The 19,662-nt window shown below is 46.9% G+C and overlaps 1 protein-coding gene across 1 annotated transcript in view; it reads right to left on the reverse strand.

Annotated features, from left to right (window-relative positions):
• Window positions 1-19,309, reverse strand: part of tnmd (tenomodulin) — a 46,703-nt gene extending 27,394 nt beyond the window's left edge. Inside the window, exons 1-2 of the mRNA XM_023794854.2 lie at window positions 18,998-19,309; window positions 15,124-15,255 (exon numbers count right to left, since the gene is read on the reverse strand). Of these exons, the coding sequence (XP_023650622.2) occupies window positions 15,124-15,255; window positions 18,998-19,072 (207 nt within the window). The 5' untranslated portion in view covers window positions 19,073-19,309. The remainder of the gene's footprint in view (window positions 1-15,123; window positions 15,256-18,997) is intronic.
• Window positions 19,310-19,662: the final 353 nt, after the last annotated feature.

Here is a 19,662-nt window from a genome sequence, read left to right on the forward strand (position 1 = left end):
ATTAACGCAGTTAGCTCCGTGACAGAAGTTCCAACTCCGATTACAGCTTCCTTTGAATGCTTTGCAACCTAGTAAGAAATCAATAAAAACATCAGTAACACTTTACTTAAGGCCATTTATAAACACATTCATAATAAATAATAATGCATTCATAAAGCATTATAAACATGGCTATATATTTATCAAAAGGTACGTATATTGTGCATTATGAATGCTTTATACTGTAAAGCGCTCTGTCAGGGTCAGCCCCTGTGGTCCTACCGTGTCCCTTCCCCGTTTGGCCAGCAGGCATTGCTGGTCATCCCGTCCTTCATGTTAGTCTTTGTTCTCCTCTGTTGCCTGTCTGGTCATGTGGCTCAATGTGTTGAGCATGTGGTTGTCTGTGTACCCTTCTGTCCTGAGTACCCTTCTGTCCTGTGTTTGAATCCTGCCTCCTCTGTTTTTGTATTTTGCTCCCTAGTGTTTCATTTCAGTTTCTTTAGTTCTTGTGTCTGATTTTGTAGTTGGTTTTGGTTTTGTTCCTTGTGCCCCTGCTTGTGTCTTTACCTGTTTAATCCCCTAGTGTTGGTTTCTGTTTCCCTGTGTTGCTCCTTTGAGTTTATTAGTTTCACCTGTGCCCTGTTGTCCTGGTCTCTGTTAATTAGTCTCACCTGTCCTGTGTTAGTCTTATTACCCAGTCTTGGTTTTCTGTATTTAAGTCCCTGCTTCTGTTCTGATCTCTAGTGGTTCGTTGTTGATTGTGATTGTCTTCAGATGTGATTGTCTTACGGTTTTGAAGTTAGATCTGTATTACGTTTCCCTGCCCAGTTTATGTTTATTTGTGATTTGTAGTCTTTATTTATCCCCTTTAATTTTTTGACCCCACGTGGTCCTTTTGGTTTTATTGTGTTTGTAGTGTTTTCTGTTTTATTTAATAAACCCCGTTTTTTTTCCTGGAAGCCGCCAGTGGGTCGTCCACCCTTTGTTGTGCACCATGCCTCGTTCTCGCGCCCAAGCCGCCCAGATCCATGACAGCGCTCATCTTTAATGCACCATAGATACGCTATATTGCCAAAAGTATTGGGACACCCCTCAAAATCATTGAATTCAGGTGTTCCAATCATTTCCATAGCCACCGCTGTATAAAATCAAGCACCTGGGCATGCAGACTGCTTCTACAAACATTTGTGAAAGAATGGGTCACTGTCAGGAGCTCAGTGAATTCAAGCGTGGTACCGTGATAGGATGCCACCTGTGCAATAAGTCCATTTGTGAAATTTCCTCGCTACTAAATATTCCACAGTCAACTGTTAGTGGCATTATAACAAAGTGGAAGCAATTAGGAACAACAGCAACTCAGCCATAAAGTGGTAGGCCGCATGCTAAGGTGCACAGTGTGCAGAAGTCGCCAACTATCTGCAGAGTCAATAGCTACAGACCTCAAAACTTCGTGTGGCCTTCAGATTAGCTCAAGAACAGTGCGTAGAGAACTTCATGGAATGAGTTTCCATGGCTGAGCAACTGCATCCAAGCCTTATATCACCAAGTACAATGCAAAGTGTCAGATGCAGTGGTGTAAAGCACACTGCCACTGAATTCTAGAGCAGTGAAAGATGTGTTCTCTGGAGTGATGAATCACACTTCCCTGTCTTGCAATCCGATGGACGAGTCTGGGTTTGGCGGATGCCAGGAGAACGGTACTTGCCTGTAAAGTGTAAAGTTTGGTGGAGGGGGGATTATGGTGTGGGGGTGTTTTTCAGGGGTTGGGCTTGGCCCCTTAGTTCCAGTGAAAGCAACTCTTAATGCTGCAGCATTTGAAGCCATTTTAGACAATTTCATGCTCCAAACTTTGTGGGAACAGTTTGGTGATGGCCCCTTCCTGTTCCAACATGACTGCACACCAGTGCACAAAGCAAGGTCCACAAGGACATGGATGAGCGAGTCTAGTGTGGAGGAACTTGACTGGCCTGCACAGAGCCCTGACCTCAACCCTATAGAACACCTTTGGGATGTATTAGAGTCAGGCCTTCTCGTCCAACATCAGTGCCTGATTTATAGCCATGATTATAAATGATTATAAAGCTTTGTCAATGCATTATAAAGCATTTTGAATGTGTTTATAAGTGACTAAAAACATGGCCTTAAGTAAAGTGCTACCAAAACATCTATATAATCTTCCTCTCTTACTCCTCCTCCACCCATTAGCTGTGTGTCTCTGGCTTCCTGCTGTTTGAATATGGCACCCAAACTCCACTGCGATTCTGCTTCATCCATCCTCTCCCTTTTACTGTCACTCTGCTGCCCGTAGATGAGTCCCAAGCCTAACATAAGGGCTTATTCACTCTTTTATTACACCTCTTTAATATGCCTCTCCTCTTCCCTCTTCTCTAAAATTTAGTCTTAATTTAATCTTCATTTCAATGTTTCCAGCTCGCAAAACCAAATTCAGCGAACAGCAGGGAGTAAAGTAACCACGGAGACCAGCAATTGGCTGGCAGGGTGATGGCGCCACTTGACCGCCGCATTGTCTTAATGGGATCTGTGATATGCTCCCAGTCGAGCAGAGATGCTTTTCTTATCTTAAACCGGTTTGACTCTGCTTCGCAAAAAGTGAATTAGTTTCAACAGAGTCAAATACAGTCAGGGGTTTAAACAGCTTCAGGTGTCTGTTGGATTTGTGTTTACTGCTCAAGTGATACATGCGAGACCTTGGAACCAGTCTCACTTGACCAGGTGACTGCTTGTTGACCAAAAAAACCAACCAGAAGTCAACAGTAGGCAAGCTGCCCCCGCAATGCCCGCCCCTCCATCCTGGTTGTGTAAGCTATGTCCCCCCCTCCTGTTTCTGCATGTCTATCCTGCCACTGACCCCACTTTTGTTTTTTTACATTTTTTTTTATTAACACTGACATTTAGAACTGTATAATGCTAATTGCTTTCCTATCTATGTACAATATTTCTTACTAATTTTTATGCTTTCAGGTCTGCTCCTAATGCCAGATCCTATTTTCAGTGCCTGAAGTGGGCCAGCTGAAGGAGGCTATATATAAAATAAACCCAATGGAACTGATTTAAATGGAGAGTAAGAGCGGGGCCGCCGCCCCTGCTGGTTTGGGGTTGGCCCGGCACCTGCGCTGCTTTCATTCGGAAGCGGAAGAGGAGGACAGGACCCCCTGAAACACCCGACCTGGCGTTCGCAGGCCTTCTGGCCATGAAAGCCACCGCTGCCTGCACTGCCACCCACCCCCGCCTGGCCCACAGTACACCGGTCGAGAATAGATGTGAAGGTAGGACTAACCTGCGGTTTCATTACACCGGTGAGAGGATGGTATAAATATCAACTAAAGTCATCTAAAGCAGCCTTTCCCCCCACGGTCTTCTGGCACATTATATCTGAAACTCAGTCAAACATTATATTATATATTTACAGTATATATAAAATGCATATACACAACTACCCACGCACAGAGCACTAAGCCAATGCAATCGGAGTTGGTAAAAGAGGAACGCAGCCACGGAAAACAGAAGGCAAAAATGATAGCTGAGCGGCTTCATCACAACAAAGGGGCGTCCTTGAAGAGCCTCGTCAGAGCCCTCATTTCAGTGCTACTGAGGATCTGCAAAAAGGATGTGAAAACCGCCGTGGTACGGGTGACTAGTGAGCGCCCCCGTGACTAGTGAGCGCCCGGGTGACTTGTGAGCGCCCGGGTGACTAGTGAGCACCCAGGTGACTTGTCAGCGTCCCGGGTGACTAGTGAGCGCCCCGGTGACTAGTGAGCGCCCGGGTGACTTGTGAGCGCCCGGGTGACTAGTGAGCACCCAGGTGACTTGTGAGCGTCCCGGGTGACTAGTGGGCGCCCGGGTGACTAGTGAGCGCCCCGGTGACTAGTGAGCGCCCGGGTGACTTGTGAGCGCCCGGGTGACTTGTGAGCGCCCGGGTGACTAGTGAGCACCCAGGTGACTTGTGAGCGTCCCGGGTGACTAGTGAGTGCCCGGGTGACTAGTGAGCACCCAGATGACTTGTCAGCGTCCCGGGTGACTAGTGAGCGCCCGGGTGACTAGTGAGCACCCAGGTGACTTGTGATCATCCCGGGTGACTTGTGAGCGCCTGCGCTAACCTGCTAAGGTAATCGGGCGCAGAAAACACACAACGAGCCAAAGTTAGGAGACTCTGAGTCTTAATGACCGCATTAAATTCTCTGAATATTTACTCAATTGATGTATCATTTTTTTCATTATTCAATATAATAGATAGATAATAATAACCTGATATTGAGACACCCTAGGCTGGCATTGCAAACTATTCAATGGAAAAGCCTGGATGATGGTGATCTCTATGGCGATGAGTCCACCAAGTCATTTGGTCAAGTTCAAAGGCATTACTGTACAGTGAAAGCAACACGACTGAGCCTGGAAACAGTGGGAAATGCAGGAGGCATTTTTTCAAAAGTATGATATCAGACTCTTTGAAGGTCACAATGCAGGTTACATCATTTATTGCCAAACCTTTACCATTGAATGCGGCAAGAGCCCTCTTACTGACAAGGACACTGAAGAATGCTGCCAGAGGAACCCTTTTCATGGGGTGAGTTTCAGCAAATCCTTTTATTAGATACTCTGCAGATGGGCTCGAGGTTCAGCTGCGGCGTGTGCGCAGGCAGATATGAGTCATGGACCGAGCCAAGGCCTTCGGGCTGCTTTAAGGCAATTCGACGAAATAATAAAAAAGACTAAAAAAGAGGATGAACGCAGTATCGTGTCGTGTCTATTTCCACGGCAACATAAGACTGTAATAGAAAGCAGAGAGCTTTGACAGCACTAAAGTCAAACAGCTGAGCATTATGGCGTCCAAGGACAATGTGTTTTGGAATGCGATCTCCCAACCAAATCTAATTTCAGACAGAGATGCCTATCCTGGGACCCGAAAAGGTTGGAGATGCAGGGAGAAGATGCTCAGAGATTTCCTCTCCGTCTTTATCTCGGAAGTGAAGGGATGAGCCTCATCTTCCTGGGATTCGATTCGCCAGCTGAGCTCGTCAACCATGACCGCGTCTCGATATCCCACCCGGCCTTGGCGGCGAGGGGATGACCCGGCGAGCGGATCGACTATGGGAGACATGCCCAGGGAGTCCAAGCGACATCTCAGAGATGGATCTGCTGAGGCTGGCAGCACTAGACGTCAGGTTACACATTTCAATTTCTCAAGCTCATCGGAGGATGCGTATATCAGGCATTCAAAAAAATGAAAAAGAGATTTCAGGATAAGCTTCACAATCATCAACCGGAAGGCACCTGAGGATGGGATTGGATCCGCAGGAAAAGACATGCGGCATTGCTCCGTGATGTTTGTTTATTTACGGATGAGAAACACGTCCTCTCAAATTCCGGCGGTAATTTTCAAGGTGCCATAAGTATGTCATGTTTTGCATCGTAAAGCAAATGAGATTCCGATGCAATGCTTGCTCATGTTAATTTCATTTTCCCCCTGTGCTTGTTTTTTTTTTTCTCCATTGTATACCGTTCATTTTTTCCGCCAGGATTTTTAGGGAAAATGCTGCCCCCACTGGCCTGTCTCACAGAGATCTCCACCCATGTGAAGTTGGTGCTTGGTTCTGCTCTAGTTACTCTTCATCAGCATGTCCAGTCTTGGTGGTGGTGGTGGTGGTGGTGTGGGGGGGGGGTAGCTGCATTCCTCAACATCTTCAGAGACTACTCTGAAAGGAAGTGACACCCCCGACAATGACACGGGCGCCCAGCGAAGCGAATTAGGAACATCTGGCTGGGAAAGTTGCCGTTTAGCCGAGCAGAAACGCCATCTAGTCTCGGGATCGAGAGCGAGCAGGAACGGCGCCTCGTGGAAGCAGCAATATGACACACAATACTCAACATTCCCAGCAGCCTGCCGGTGGATCCCCCAACGGACCAAGCCCTTCCAGCTATGTGCGTCTGGAACGCTCCGGCAGAACACAATGAGAGTCTATCAGTCATGGTGCGTCAACCAAATCACACAAGTGACTCTGTGAAGAACATCTTTGCCTGACTCGATGATTGACATCTACCTCATGAAGTTCCGCAGAAGCACCTTTAGCGTCACACACGTGCAGTTTGTTCCCATATGTCACTCACACGCTTATGCACTAACAGCAAAACACAAATCAGCTGCTTTAAGAAATAATGTGAGTGATAGAACCAAATACTGACTGACCACCAGGACTGACCCTAAGAAACAAAGGCATTGGTATCACAGACCGTCTATGACAAGGCCTTTAAAGGCGTCACCAATCCACATACAAATCCTGATTAATGTCGCACACAAACAACAGAGGTTGCAAGATTTTCTTAAGAATCCAGCCACCAACTCTCTCGTGGGATTTGAACCTGCTGGTCCCTGATCCCCTGAGGGAGGGGGGCCACCTGTCAAGGGAAAAGTGATACGCAGGCGGTGCTGCATTTTCGGGGAAGGTAACCTCACAGGTAACATAGCTCCTTCAAAGGTTTACAGGTCGTAAATGAGCATCTTGTACAGAAGTGGATGCTGGGGTGGGGAGGAGGGGGTCTGCAGACCGGGGCCGCGAGGTGGGACGGGGCAGCCCGCGATGCGTAATGACAGCAGCCGCAGACTGCGGCAAACAGGATGTGAAATGTGAAAGCTCAGCCAGGTCTACGCCGCAGGACTGCCAGGGAGACGGGCAGCGTACCCATGGGCACCGTGCCATGGGCCCCCGGGAAGCCGGGCAGCTGGACTTCCTTGGTAACGACACTTCCGAGAAACTCTCTCTTCCGGGGGGGGGGGGGATAGTGCAACAGAAGCCACTCCCAGCTCGTTCAGCTTTTGCCTGGAAGTCTTGCATCATAAAGCTGGTCTATGGAAATGTCTACATTACCCCTCAGGTTCTGGGGGCAGTGAAACCCCCAAGCAGCGCTTCATCCGGGGCTGACGGAGCCCAAGCAGGAGCCTGATGTGTCAAATCAGGGGTGATTGCTTGTGTGGGGGGATTTCACTACCTCCGCCTCTCCAGAGACTGCCAGCAGCAAGTAACAATACAAAATATTCCACCTTTCCGTAATGGGAACGCGGAAGTGGGAGCCCGATTCGCCCAGGCTTTATCCTTTGTCTCGGGTAATGCGCATTTCCCGCCCCGTTCCCAACCTGATTACACACAAACTACACCGAGCTGCACGGAAGCTGCCGGAAAAGACACCCTTAGACAGTATCACTGTTCCTATGGCGGCACACGGTAAGAGCGGGACTCGACTGGTGAAGATGGAGCGGCTGACCGTCCCATATCCAATGGCCCATGTGACCGTGAGCAACCCCATTTTGACAAAATGGTACAGCAAGTCAATATCACATTACTTTTTGAAAGCAATTATTTAAAAGCACAAGGTCTGAATAAAAAGGCTTAATTTAAACTTCAAAGACACAGTTAATAATTAACAGGATTTATTGTAACAGAGGAAAATCAGGAACGATCGAGCCTTGACCAGTAACAGGTGCAGTGTATGCATTGCTGGGTAATATTGGATAATATTGTTTGGGGGGAGGGCAGCATGATTCCTGCCCCGAGCCAGGACTCAGCGTCGGGGGAGTCGCCTCTCAAGCATAAACATAAATTGGCAGGAAAAATGATGGCAAACTCGCTCTCCCTCTCCCCCCAGCCACTGGTAAGAACATATGTTTGTAAGTAATTAAAAAAAAGTCCCCAAGTGGCTACAATGTCATATTGAAATACAATTCAGTGAACAAATTACCTTTCTGTGGCAGTTAATGCAAAGCCAGGCGCAGGAGACGGCAGCAGGGGCTGGCCCTCACTGTGGGGGGGGGGGGGGGGCGGGGGGTGGATATTTACCCCGGGCCACGTGGCGCTGTGGTGATATATAAGTCCTGGGATCCATCTGCCACGTGGCCAGCTCCTTCAGGGCCCCCGTGTGGAAAAACGCAGCTCTGCGCCACTGCCGAAAGACAAAAGAGGAGCTCCTTTGTGTGCTCCGGGAAACGGGTGCGAGCGGTAACCACGGCGACTGCCCAGGTCACCGCGACCTTACGGTCACCTTCAGGGGTCTCTCGCTGGCTGTTTGAGAACTGGGCTAAACGACAGCATTAAAACGGGGTCATGTTAAAAAAACCTGCTACCCCCCAGCCCCGATTGGCACCCCAGATGCAGGATAATGCAATGCTGCGGTTGTTTTTCTTCCATTCCTTTTTTTTTTACGTGAAGAGAGAAGCACTCGAAACGGCTGTCTAAATGTAGAAACAAGACGCACGCAGCAACAGTAGTGAAATATCCCACCAAAAAAAATCACACCTGATTTTTCATGTGAGCGATCACCCCCCTCACCCCCAACCCCACATCCACCTCCTCCAACCATAACATTCTGAAAATCACATCGCTGTTTCCCCCTCGGCGGTGATCACACACACAGATAATAGCAGAGCTCCGAGGTGCTGCATCGCCGGGGGCCACGGACAGTCCCCTCCCCCAGTGACCCCATTAGGGGTTACTGGACATAGGGAGCCCTCTGGTTATTTTAGGGGCTGGCTGCTCTGGTGTCCCAGCAATCGAAACGAGGGCCACTGGTCAGAGCTGACCCCCTTTATTACAGTCGACGCAATAGCTCACCCACCGTCGTCATTAAATATTTACCAAGGACAAAGAATAGAGCACGCAGCTAATTAATCCTGGGGAGGAGGCTGCAAACACGCCGGTAACTGTCCATGAGCAGGCTGATTAACGGTGAACCATCTATCCTCCCGGTCACACCCCCTGACCCGGCCAGTCCCGGCGGGAGAGAGTGGTCTGGCTCTAATACTGTCGATATGGAGCATCTTTAAACGCAAACATATTCCCCGTGGCCAGATTAGCCTTCATAACCCTCAGTGCGTGTACAATGTGGCTGCCCCGCTCACACAAGGACAATGTGGTGGTCCAGTGCCTTTCCTGACCTCCCCCCGGAAGGCTATCAAACATCTGCCGCTAACGGAGAGATTATTTGATCGAGGCACAGAATCTGAGGAGTATTATTCTCTCACTGTTTAAATGCACGGCGAAAAATCCTTCACGGCTTTTGAAAATCTGAAAATGCCGCACGCCACATAATTTATGACTGCCGTCCGTGCTAGAGAGAGAAGAAAAAACGAATTCATCACACAAGATGAGAAACGATCACTGTATCTGTTTAGCAGCCACACAGCCTGGCTGAATATTTATTTCTGGTTGTGGAATGAAGGGCTTTTTTCCATTAAAAGGTGCTTTCTGAGAAAAGGCAGAGCTTACAATGGCTGCCCTTGTTTAGAATTACTGATGAGCTCTTCAGTGCCCCTGAGCTGGCTTATTTCCCCATCTCTGACGGGGACGGGAAAAAATTAGACACCTACCCCCCCCCCCACTTTCCATCGAGCGTGAGAACATGTCATTTTGCAGGATGGACAGTCAGGCGGAGGCTCTCCAATTACAGCAGGGGGAAGGTTTAAGTCCTGCGGACCAGAAATTGGTGCAAAAGCCACATGTTATATGGCTGACAGGATTTGCATACGGACACATGTGGTAATTGCCAGCGTTGATATAAAGCTTTTGGTCCCGAAATACAGGAAAGCTGATAGCTCAAATCCACCCACAGCATGCAGGTAATGGTTCGCAGCGGATGGAAACTACATAGTGCCTTAATTAAGCACATTTGCTTAATTAGATATAATGCATGTGCTGATGAGTAAATGGCTACACTTCTTAAGAAAGAAAGAACAGTAATGTAAGCATGAATGGGTCATCTCCCTCACCACACAGTACTTTACTCCATACATACTCTACTATACTGACAGTGGGAATCAGCTGTTTTGTCTATTTCCGATACATGTCAAATTCCTTTAATTTCCACACACATATTTTTCTTTGTGGAACATCTTCCATACAATGTTCTCCATTAAACATTATGCTTGTTAATAATTTGTTTTAGAGCCGGTAGACTGTTTGTACCTGTACAAATTTAAATAATATATTTGTAAATACCATTCGCTGCAGAATGCAGAAAACTATAATTCATTTTATTAAATGTGTTTCAGAGACTGACAGAGAAAGAGGCCAAGACAGCTGTTAACTTCATATTTTTCCACACATTCTTTTTTTCCATTCCACTTTTCTAACTATTCAGAGGTCATTTCCAATTTGACGGTAATTCAGTGCTGGTTTTACACTGAGGGGAACCAGTTTATAAGACCGAGGGAAAGAAAATTAGTTTTATCGTATACAGCTCACATAATGAACAGTGATCTATCTCCAATATCTCTGAATGGTGAGGCAGGCCTGATACCCGAAGCTTTATATAATTAAAAATAAAAACAATGAGTAATTTAAGTGCATGACTATCTGAAAGTCATTTTATCCTTCTGTTTGGTTGGCTTCTGCTGTAATATAACAAAATGGTTTTCAGAATAGAAAACTATGCAGTTTCCATTAGCACCAAAGCATGGAGGAAAGGTGGTGGTTGGGGGAGGGGGGGCGGTGTTGACAGAGGGACACACCACACACAGAGCGTCAGCCCGTCACAGGACACAGAACACATGTGGTTTTGGGCTGCGGTAGAGTGAGCCTGTTTACATTACAGGAGGGCGGATTGCTGCATGATCAGCTCAAGCTGCCTCACCGAAAGACCCAAACCCGAAGGTGGAGCTGCAGGTGGGGGCTCAGGACCAGCTTTTAGGCTGGAGACCAGAGTTTGAGCCCCACCGGCGGCACCCCTCTGTGGGGCAGCTGCAGCGTATCGCTAAAAACAGCACAATCCACCACGTTTAATGCTACCAGTCCACACACCCAGGCTTGAAAAAGGGGGGGGAATCATCCCAGGATATTCCCATTACAGACCCCCGCTTCCCTATACGGACATACAGCTCTGGAAAAAAATGATACCACTCCATATTTTTTAAAAATCCTGGTTTAATCCTGGTTCTGCTGGCAGAAGGCTACACCGCGAGTCAGGCTGCTTCCAGGCTCAACGTTTCTAAGACAGCAGTACAAAAGAACAAGGTGAAGCAGGAGACGCTGCCAATTGCCACAATTTACATCAGTGGGGTACAACCCCCATGCCATTCAAGACATCTTATACCAAAAAGCACATGGGCCAAAATGAAACTAGTCAAATGTACTAAAGAACACACAAAAAATAATGAAAAGATTTTAAATATTGTATTTTCATAAAAATTTACTTATAGGCACATGTTGCCCTAGGTGGAGGTGGCGGGCAGGTGTGAGTCTACTCATAGCCCCCTGGTTTGGTGCCAGTATCTTGGAGTTCACCCCAGTGAAGGATTGCATCCCTTTGACTTTGTTTGGGGACAGGATCTGACTGTTTTCTATGCTTATGCACTGAACATTTGTTCAGAGTATTGACCGCCTTGGATACTTTGGGTGGGGTCCTGGAAGGTACCCCCTGTGGGCACTCCATTGTTCTGTTGAGGGACTTCAATGCTTACGTGGGTAATGACCGTGAAACCTGGAGGCGTGTGATTGGGCAGGACATTCCGCCCAATCATCTGACCCCGAGTGGTGCTTTGTTATCGGACTTCTCACATTACAAACACTGTGTTCGAACATTATGGTGTTCATAATGGCACATGGCGTCTCAGGACCTTAGGCCACAGCTTGACAATTGATTAATAATAATAATAATAATAATAATAAACCAGATGATTAACATCATCCTCATAACAGACAGCAGGCTGCTCACAACCATTTTACTTTCTGTGTATTGGTCACAACCAAGCCACAAGTTTTCTCTTTATATCATTTACTTTTGTTTTGTTTTATTTATTTTACTTTTATAAAACCTTTTATATAGCGTTTTTTCACATCACTGTATGCAGTGTATTGAATATAGTTGCCCCGGGATGGCCAATATTAATGCAACCCTCCCAGTGTGCCCCTAGTGGCCTGGCACCACCCCCCCCCCCAAAAAAATGCCAAGTTTGTTGCCCTGGCCGTAAGGTTGTTTGTGCCTGTCGTGGCAGCAAACCCTGAACCTAGTGGCGGACATCAGCGGTAAAGAGGCCTTTTGAGCTGGGCTAGCTTGTGGGACTCCTTAAGCAGCTGACAGGTATGGGCAGGACAAGCGGAAAGTGGCTGCGGCAGGTCCTGGAGCAAAATCTTGGGTGTGGGAGGAGTTTGGTATGGCCATGGAAAATGGCTGCATTGAAGAGATTCCAGCAAAGATCACTGCGCAGGGGGAATCCCGGCTCTGCCCATGCTATTCTCCATGGGGATGGAGTGCTGTTGACCTTGGGGATATAGTCAAGCGGTGGAAATAAGTGGAAGGAGCTCCTGAACCCCACTGACACATCCTCGTGGGAGGAAGTAGAACCAGAGGACTCAGGGAGGGACTTACCCATCACTAGGTCACTGAACTAGGCAAAAGACTCTCCAGTAGTAAGACACCAGCAGTGGATGAGATTTGACCTGAGTTCCTGAAGGTTCAATATTGCATGGAGGTCAGGGACAGGCCTTTGGATTGGCAGACACCTCCTTAGGAAGACCTATGCCAAGAAGGTCCATTCATTGGTCGAACCTTGGATTCAAAAGGAGCAATGAGGAGTCTGTGCTGGACATGGAGCACTGGAACAACTCTTTCCCTCTCAAGAGGGTTCATGGGAGTCGGCCCAACCAGTCTTTTATTGACGGAATTTCTAGGCACAGTGTAGAGGTGGAGGGGATCCGGTTTGGTGAGCTCAGGATCGCATCTTTGCTATTTGCAGGAGATGCGGTCCTGTTGGCTACATCGAGCTAAAACCTTCAGTGTGCACTGGGCCAGTTTGCATCTGAGTGTGAAGTGACCAGAACGAGGATCAGTACTTCTGAACCTGAGGACATGGTTCTCTACTGGAGAAGGGTGGATTGCCTCCTTGAGGTTGGGGATGAGTTACTGCTTCAACCAAAGAAGCTTAAATATCTTGGCGTCTTGTTCACAAGTGAGGGAAGAATGGAGCAGAAAATCAACATGTGGATCGTGCAGCGTCAGCAGTTACGATGGTGATGCGAGAGCTGAGCTGGAAAACGAAGCTATCAGTTTACTCTTTGGTCTACATTCCTACCCTCACCTATGGTTGCAAACTTTGGGGAGTGATTAAAAGAATGAGATTGCAGATACAAGCGGCAGAAATGAGTCTCCTTCATAGTGTGTCTGGGCTCAGCCTTAGAGATAGGGTGAAGAGCTTGGATATTTAAGAGGGACTCGATGTAGAGCCACTTTTCCTCTGCATCAAAAGGAACCATCTGAGGTGGTTCCGGCATATGTCTAGGATGCCTCCTGGATGCTTCCTGGGGAGGTGTTTCAGGCATATCCAACCAGGAAGAGATCATCTCGGCTGGCCTGAGGATTCCGTGCTATTTCTATGAGCCCCCAGAGGAGCTAGAAATGGTGGCTGGGGAGAGGGAGGTTGGGGCATCCCTACTTAGGCTGCTGCCTCTAAATGGAAAATGGATGGATGGATGGATGGATGGCGTGTTTGTTGCCTTTTTGCACTACTCTATTAATCATGGATATTTTTTGCATAAGTCTGGATTTACGTAAGTCGAGAGCTGCCTCACTAACTCATCGTTTACATTCCTGTTTATAGTGACAGCTTAGGTTGCAACAGAAGATGCCAGCAGACACTCTTAACTGACACGCGCAGACACCCGACTGCAGCAGGAGTGTGTGTGTGTGCGTGCACGTGTGCGCGTCTGCGCCTTTGGTGCGTAAAAGATCCAAGTTTCGAACCGTACTTGAAAAATGCCAGAAAGACAGAAACTCCGCAGGGAAGTATTTAAATTTTTAAGTTTGTGCGAGTTTGATTTTTTTTTTTTTTTCCAGTTTATGAAAGAACACTGTGAAGCACACAGCCGCCCTCAAGGTGATGGTCTTTCAGAGGAAAAATGCATTTGACCAGAAAAACATGCGCCTTTAGTTTTGAGAGAATAAAGCTTGGCCTACCTTTCTTACCTTATAACTGAGTAGGGAAATAGGCTACAGAGACATGCAGAGATGGAAGTAGGTCTCTTTGACCACCGTCTTGCTGACCTCAGGGATTGCAGTTATTAAAATGTGAATGTGTAATTAAAAACAATTACCTTGGGTAATGAATTAAAAGGAAGGTGAAAAGGCGAGAAGGGACATCCTTTCTGTGTGATCTAACCTCAATACTCTAGCCTCCGACTTGTTAGACGTATTTAACTCCACTGGTCTGTCCTCCATCTTTTACTCAGATCTCCATGCTTTTCCTTCAGACACTGTCCACCAGATGAAACACCCTCTGGTTATCTCACTCTAGGGTACAACAGAAGGGCTCCCTCTTCCACCCTATGAGCTCTATGCTGCCCCCTGCTAGGCATCACCAGTTAGCTCATTTGGTTAGAGTGTAGTGGTCTAAAGCCAGGATCACTGGTTTGAATCCTACCTGTATGCCCAGCAAAGTGATCTCTATACTGGGATCTTTAACCATGAAAAATGCTCCAGGGTTGCTGGATGGTGGACAAACAGCTGACCCTGTAGTCAGACCCCAAGTGCCCCTCTATACAGGGGTGGCACTTAAGACCGGCTACTAGCCATCTGGGCTATTTCAGTAAAAAAAAATTTAGCCTGACATTAATTTCTTTTTACTAGCTGGTGTTCGGGGTTTTGTACAGGCCCTTCGCTTGAATTACTCGCTTTAGGTGAGGAGGCAGGCTTTCCACATTTATATGTATGCATTTGTTAAAAAGGATGCATGATGGGATACATTATTGTACAAATGACACGTAAAGTTTCATTTCACCCACTACTAGGATGACCACCTAATCCATGTCTAGGGGGAGGGTATGAGCCAGGACAGGGTTTGTAAACTACCGTTTCAATTAAAAAGACCGGAATTTCACTTTACTGAGTATTTGCTGTGTGCTGATTAGTCAGTCTCTTATAATGATGCATGTGTCACTAATGTTAATGTGAAACAGCTGGATGAGTCTTTCAATCAAGGAAACAAACCAGTAAAAGCACAATAACTGAACTAATTAGCCGAGCAGAGGAGCCTTTCAGTTTTAATGCAATTCGTAAGACCAAGAGTAGCTCATAGTGTCCATCCCCCAACATGGATTAGGTGGGCACCCTACTCACCATCCACCTCATCCCAGATGCTTTCCTCACCTTCCTGGGACCTGGGCTCCAGAAGTACTTCAAGCTGAAAATGCAGAGAGTCAGGGACAGGAGGACCAAGCCGAGGGCCACCAGCCAGAGATGGGAGCGGCACGTCTGACACCTCCTCTCCTTTCCCTCCACCTGGAACAACCAGGAGCAGCCAGGGCAGTTAGGAGATGCCCCTGCCCAGGACGGCCTTACCATGGCACCACCTTCAGTTATCAGAGCAGAAACCTATTCCCATCTTCCAATGTTACTAATGTCCAGAATCCATAATGAGCTCAAATCAAGTTTTACTTACTGCCAACTTTAAAGGAATATGTGGGATCTGAACATACCCACAAAACATTCAGTTTAAATCCAATTATAGTTAGAAGCAGTACTTTTTGACAAACATGATTTTCCAGCAGTTGCAAATTAAAATACAATTTGCTGCACATGTGCCTAGTTATTTGTTTCAGAGTTGTATGTGTTTTTTAATTTTTTTACACCCGGCACAGCAATACTGCAGATTCACTGCTGCCAGGGGTGAGTGTAGCATCAATGAATCATAACTAAAAGGCTCACCTGCATGGCATTAGCTTGGGAGACGAGCTTGAGAGTCTCCAAACTGACAGTGACGCATGGATGCAGGAATTTTGGTTACAGAAAGAAAGTAAAAAAATAAAAACTCAAATTTGCTGGTAAGTGGGAATTCTGGGTGCTTAATAAAGATCATGTTGTTATTTTTTCCCTGCTGAAGCTAACTGCCAAATATTTGAGTTTACAGAGGGATAAAGGAGGTCTTTTCCCCCAATAAAAGCTGTGACTGACAGATGAGGGTCTGGCGGGGTGGGGGAGGGGGTTCTCTGAGGATGACGGCTAGAGGAAGTATAAAATGCAGAAAAGGGACGAGCTGAAATTGCATTAGTGCTGAGGAGTGAGTGAGTGGGGGCCAGACACCCCCAACGTTACCCCAGGAGCTGCTACAAATATAGGCTTTAAGGACAAGGCTGCATATAGACTGTGAAAATACTGCAAAACAACTGCAGACTGCCTTCATAATGACCGCAGACTTCTCAAAAAATGACAACAGACTGCCCTCAAAATACCACAGACTGACCTCAAAATGACTGCAGACAACCAACAAAATGACCACAGACTGCCCTCAAAATGACTGAAGCTGCTCACAAAATGACCGTAGACTTCCCTCAAAATGATTCATACTGCTCAGAAATGACTGCAAACTGCCCACAAAATGAACACAGACTACCCATAAATGGAACAGACTGTCCTAAAAATGACTGCAAACTACCCACAAAATGACCACAGACTGTTCATAAATTGAACAGACTGCCTACAAAATGACTGCAGACTGCTCATAAAACGACCACAGACTGCCCTCAAAATGACTGCAGGCTGCCCTACAAAAGACCACAGACTGCCCTCAAAATGACTACAGACTGCTCACAAAATGACCACAAACTGCCCATAAAAAGAATGCAGACTGCCCATGAAAAGACCACAGACGGCCCACTGACATCATGTGCTACAAAACATTTTGCCTGCAGTCACAGGCTGAACAGCGGGAAACAAGGCTACGTTCCCGCCCTGCATCCTAAATCAGTTTCAGCTGATTATGTGACGACTTTAAGGAGGTAATTTGTCACCTCTGGGGAGGGATTAAAGATTTAAGAATGAAGCTGCTTTTGATTTCAACAGGGAAAGAAGCTTGCAGAGTTAAAATAACTGTTAAAGCTGGACAGACCCAAAAATACAGACCATCAAAGAGACATCAAAGGTAGATGTGAGTGTCCTTTCACTTTAATAAAGTGGCCACGTTAGGGCGGGGCTGACCAGCAGGCCCAAGCAGGACCCCTGAGATGTCAAACTAATGCCTGAGCAAATCTTCAGAGAAGCCAGTGTGTCCCGGTCAATTCCTGAGCCACACAAACGAAATTCCCAGCACGGAACCAGCACTGCGTGATGTGGACAAGGGAGAGGTCACCCCCACACACGGTGGGGAGGGAAGAAGAGAAGAGCTCAATATCATGGAGAAGGGAGTGAAAACAGAAGGGGATGGTAGGGAGGTGCAGGAGAAAAGGGGGCTGTTGTGGAAACTTTCCTAGGGAATAAAATTCTGTAAGTAGCTCAAGGAAGCAAAAAAAAACAACGCAAGATAAAGGCTGAGAGTAGAGGAGCCGATCTCTCAGGTGGCGTGAGATCAGGCATGTCAGAGAACGTACCCACACCCACCACCACCCACCCCAGCCCCCACCCACGCGGTCAGAGCTGTCAAAACGCCAGGAGAGTGACTGCACTGTGCCAGGGTACACGGAGGCGAGAGACACAGAGGACATTTGATGTTTACCTGCCTCTCAGGTAGGAGTCTGAATAGAGAAGCAGGAGGACACCAGGGATGCTGGTCTTTTTGGCTGGGAAGGGCACCGTGAAAGGCTGTTGTCATGGTAACCCCAGTCACCGGCCAGTTTCGTGGAGGAAAACATGCCTTTGAGATTTGTGGGAGGGGCATGAGCCTAAGCAGCAGCGCCCCCTATTTCCTGGCCACCAGCCCCAGAATCTGCCAGAAGTTGCAGCAGTTGGTGACAAGGTGAAAGAAAATAATAGCACGCAAGTTTATGGGGCTGTGCTGATCAGAAATGGAAATGACAGGGACAGTATATGGACAACTCCTGAACACTGCATGGACAACACATGGACAATATATGGACAGTGCATGGACAGCACATGGGCAATATATGGACAGTGCATGGACAATGCATTGACATTGCATAGACAGAGCATGGAGAGCACATGGACAATGTGTAGACAATACATGGACAGTGTATGGCAAATGTATTAACAATGCATGGGCATTGCATTGACAATGCATGGAGAGCAGGTGGACAATGCGTAAGCAATGCAGGGACAGACATGGACAATGCATGGACAGAGCATGGACAGCATATGGACAACATACGGGCGATGTACGGACAAATCCTGAACAGAGCATGCAAAACGCGCAATTCACATCAGCAACACGGAGAACCACAACTCTGCCACCGAAGAGGGAAAAACAACAACACGGGACTTATCATATTTCCCATGGATATCATTATTAAAGAGCGGCTGAATCCTTGCCAGCAGAGGGGGGAGGGAGGCAGGGATCAAAGCAATTCTGTGCACAAGGCACTTTTCCCCTCATGCCGAGTGGAAAATATTTGGCCGGGCTCAGTTATTTATTCCGTGACAGTATGGCACCCCTGCCCGCTGCCTGCTGTGTGAGTTTTTTGGTCAAGCGAGCAGATTATTGGGTACTACATGCACATGAGGTAATCTAAAAAAAAACAAACAAAGTTCCCAGACCCCGAGCTGAAGTCAGTTTATCTGATATTTCTCAAACCTTTTTTAAGCAGAGTGCTCTGTTAATATCATTAAGATACCCACTCAAATTTTTCCCATTTTTTCAACCCAAGAGGGAAACATTTGAAATTACTGCATACATTAAAATTAAACAAAAATACAGGTGCATTAGCTGAACTGAAAGTCTTCAGAAGGCTGAACTTGGATAAACTTGGATTGTTCATTATTGAAAGTTTACAAGAACTAAAATAATCGGATCCTTTAAAAGGAGGCTTTTAAAAACTGTTCAATCAGAGCATTTCAAAGATCTCAGTTTCATCAAGTAATAATTATGCTCTTTCAATATTCACACACTTACTGTTTTTCCATTTTCCACAGCCTTGAAAAATACCAGGCATTAAATTGAGTCTGAATATGAAACATCTTAAATGGTCCCAGGTAGCATTCAGTGCAAAGGTCGAGGGAGTTACAGATGGAAGTTTCTCTCTTAGTTACGTGTGATTATCTGTTTTCCCAGAAAGTACATTGAGTTTGGACTCACATCTTTGTGTAGGGCTTGCTGACTGCAGGTCCGGCGATCAGTTTCCATCTCTCCTTCAGAGAAGCCCTCGTTCATCTGCTTTCACTGCCTTTCTCTTTGACAGAGACACAGCTCTGTATCCCGTCCCCACTGTACTCCTCCTCCAGTGACTGAGAGGGGGGGGAGGTTTCAAATGGCCTGCCGGTGCGAGGAAATGCCTGCTATTTCCATGGCAAATAAGGAAGATTTTGCTACGAGCAGAGTCTCCTTTCTCTGGGAGACCAAAGCAGTGCTGTAAACACAGCCATAAAGCAGAAAATACAAATACGTTCTGGATGTAGAAGGGCTTGTGATAAGCTGTTCATCCACCAGGTTAGTCACATGGCTCTGGTGGGGTTTGAAAAGCAAAGGAAGAAGACAAAGAAAGACAAATAAGGAGCAAGAATAAAACAAATGCAGGAATTCACGCAGAACCACAGGGAGTCTGGAATGTTCCTCTCAGATTCTTGGAATGTCACTTGACACTTTGCTACACCCCAGTCGAGGATCTCTAGCTTTCGTCTATAATGGCAAGAGCAGTTAATGACCGTTTTAGTCACATGTGTAGGTCCTTGACCCCAGTGCTAATGGTGGATTTATGTCCAGGGCCTATGATACCTCTGGAGACATGCAAAGGGAAAAGTAAC

The sequence above is a fragment of the Paramormyrops kingsleyae genome, chromosome 10 (genome assembly GCF_048594095.1).
Source record: "Paramormyrops kingsleyae isolate MSU_618 chromosome 10, PKINGS_0.4, whole genome shotgun sequence".
In the NCBI taxonomy this organism is placed as follows: Eukaryota; Metazoa; Chordata; class Actinopteri; order Osteoglossiformes; family Mormyridae; genus Paramormyrops; species Paramormyrops kingsleyae.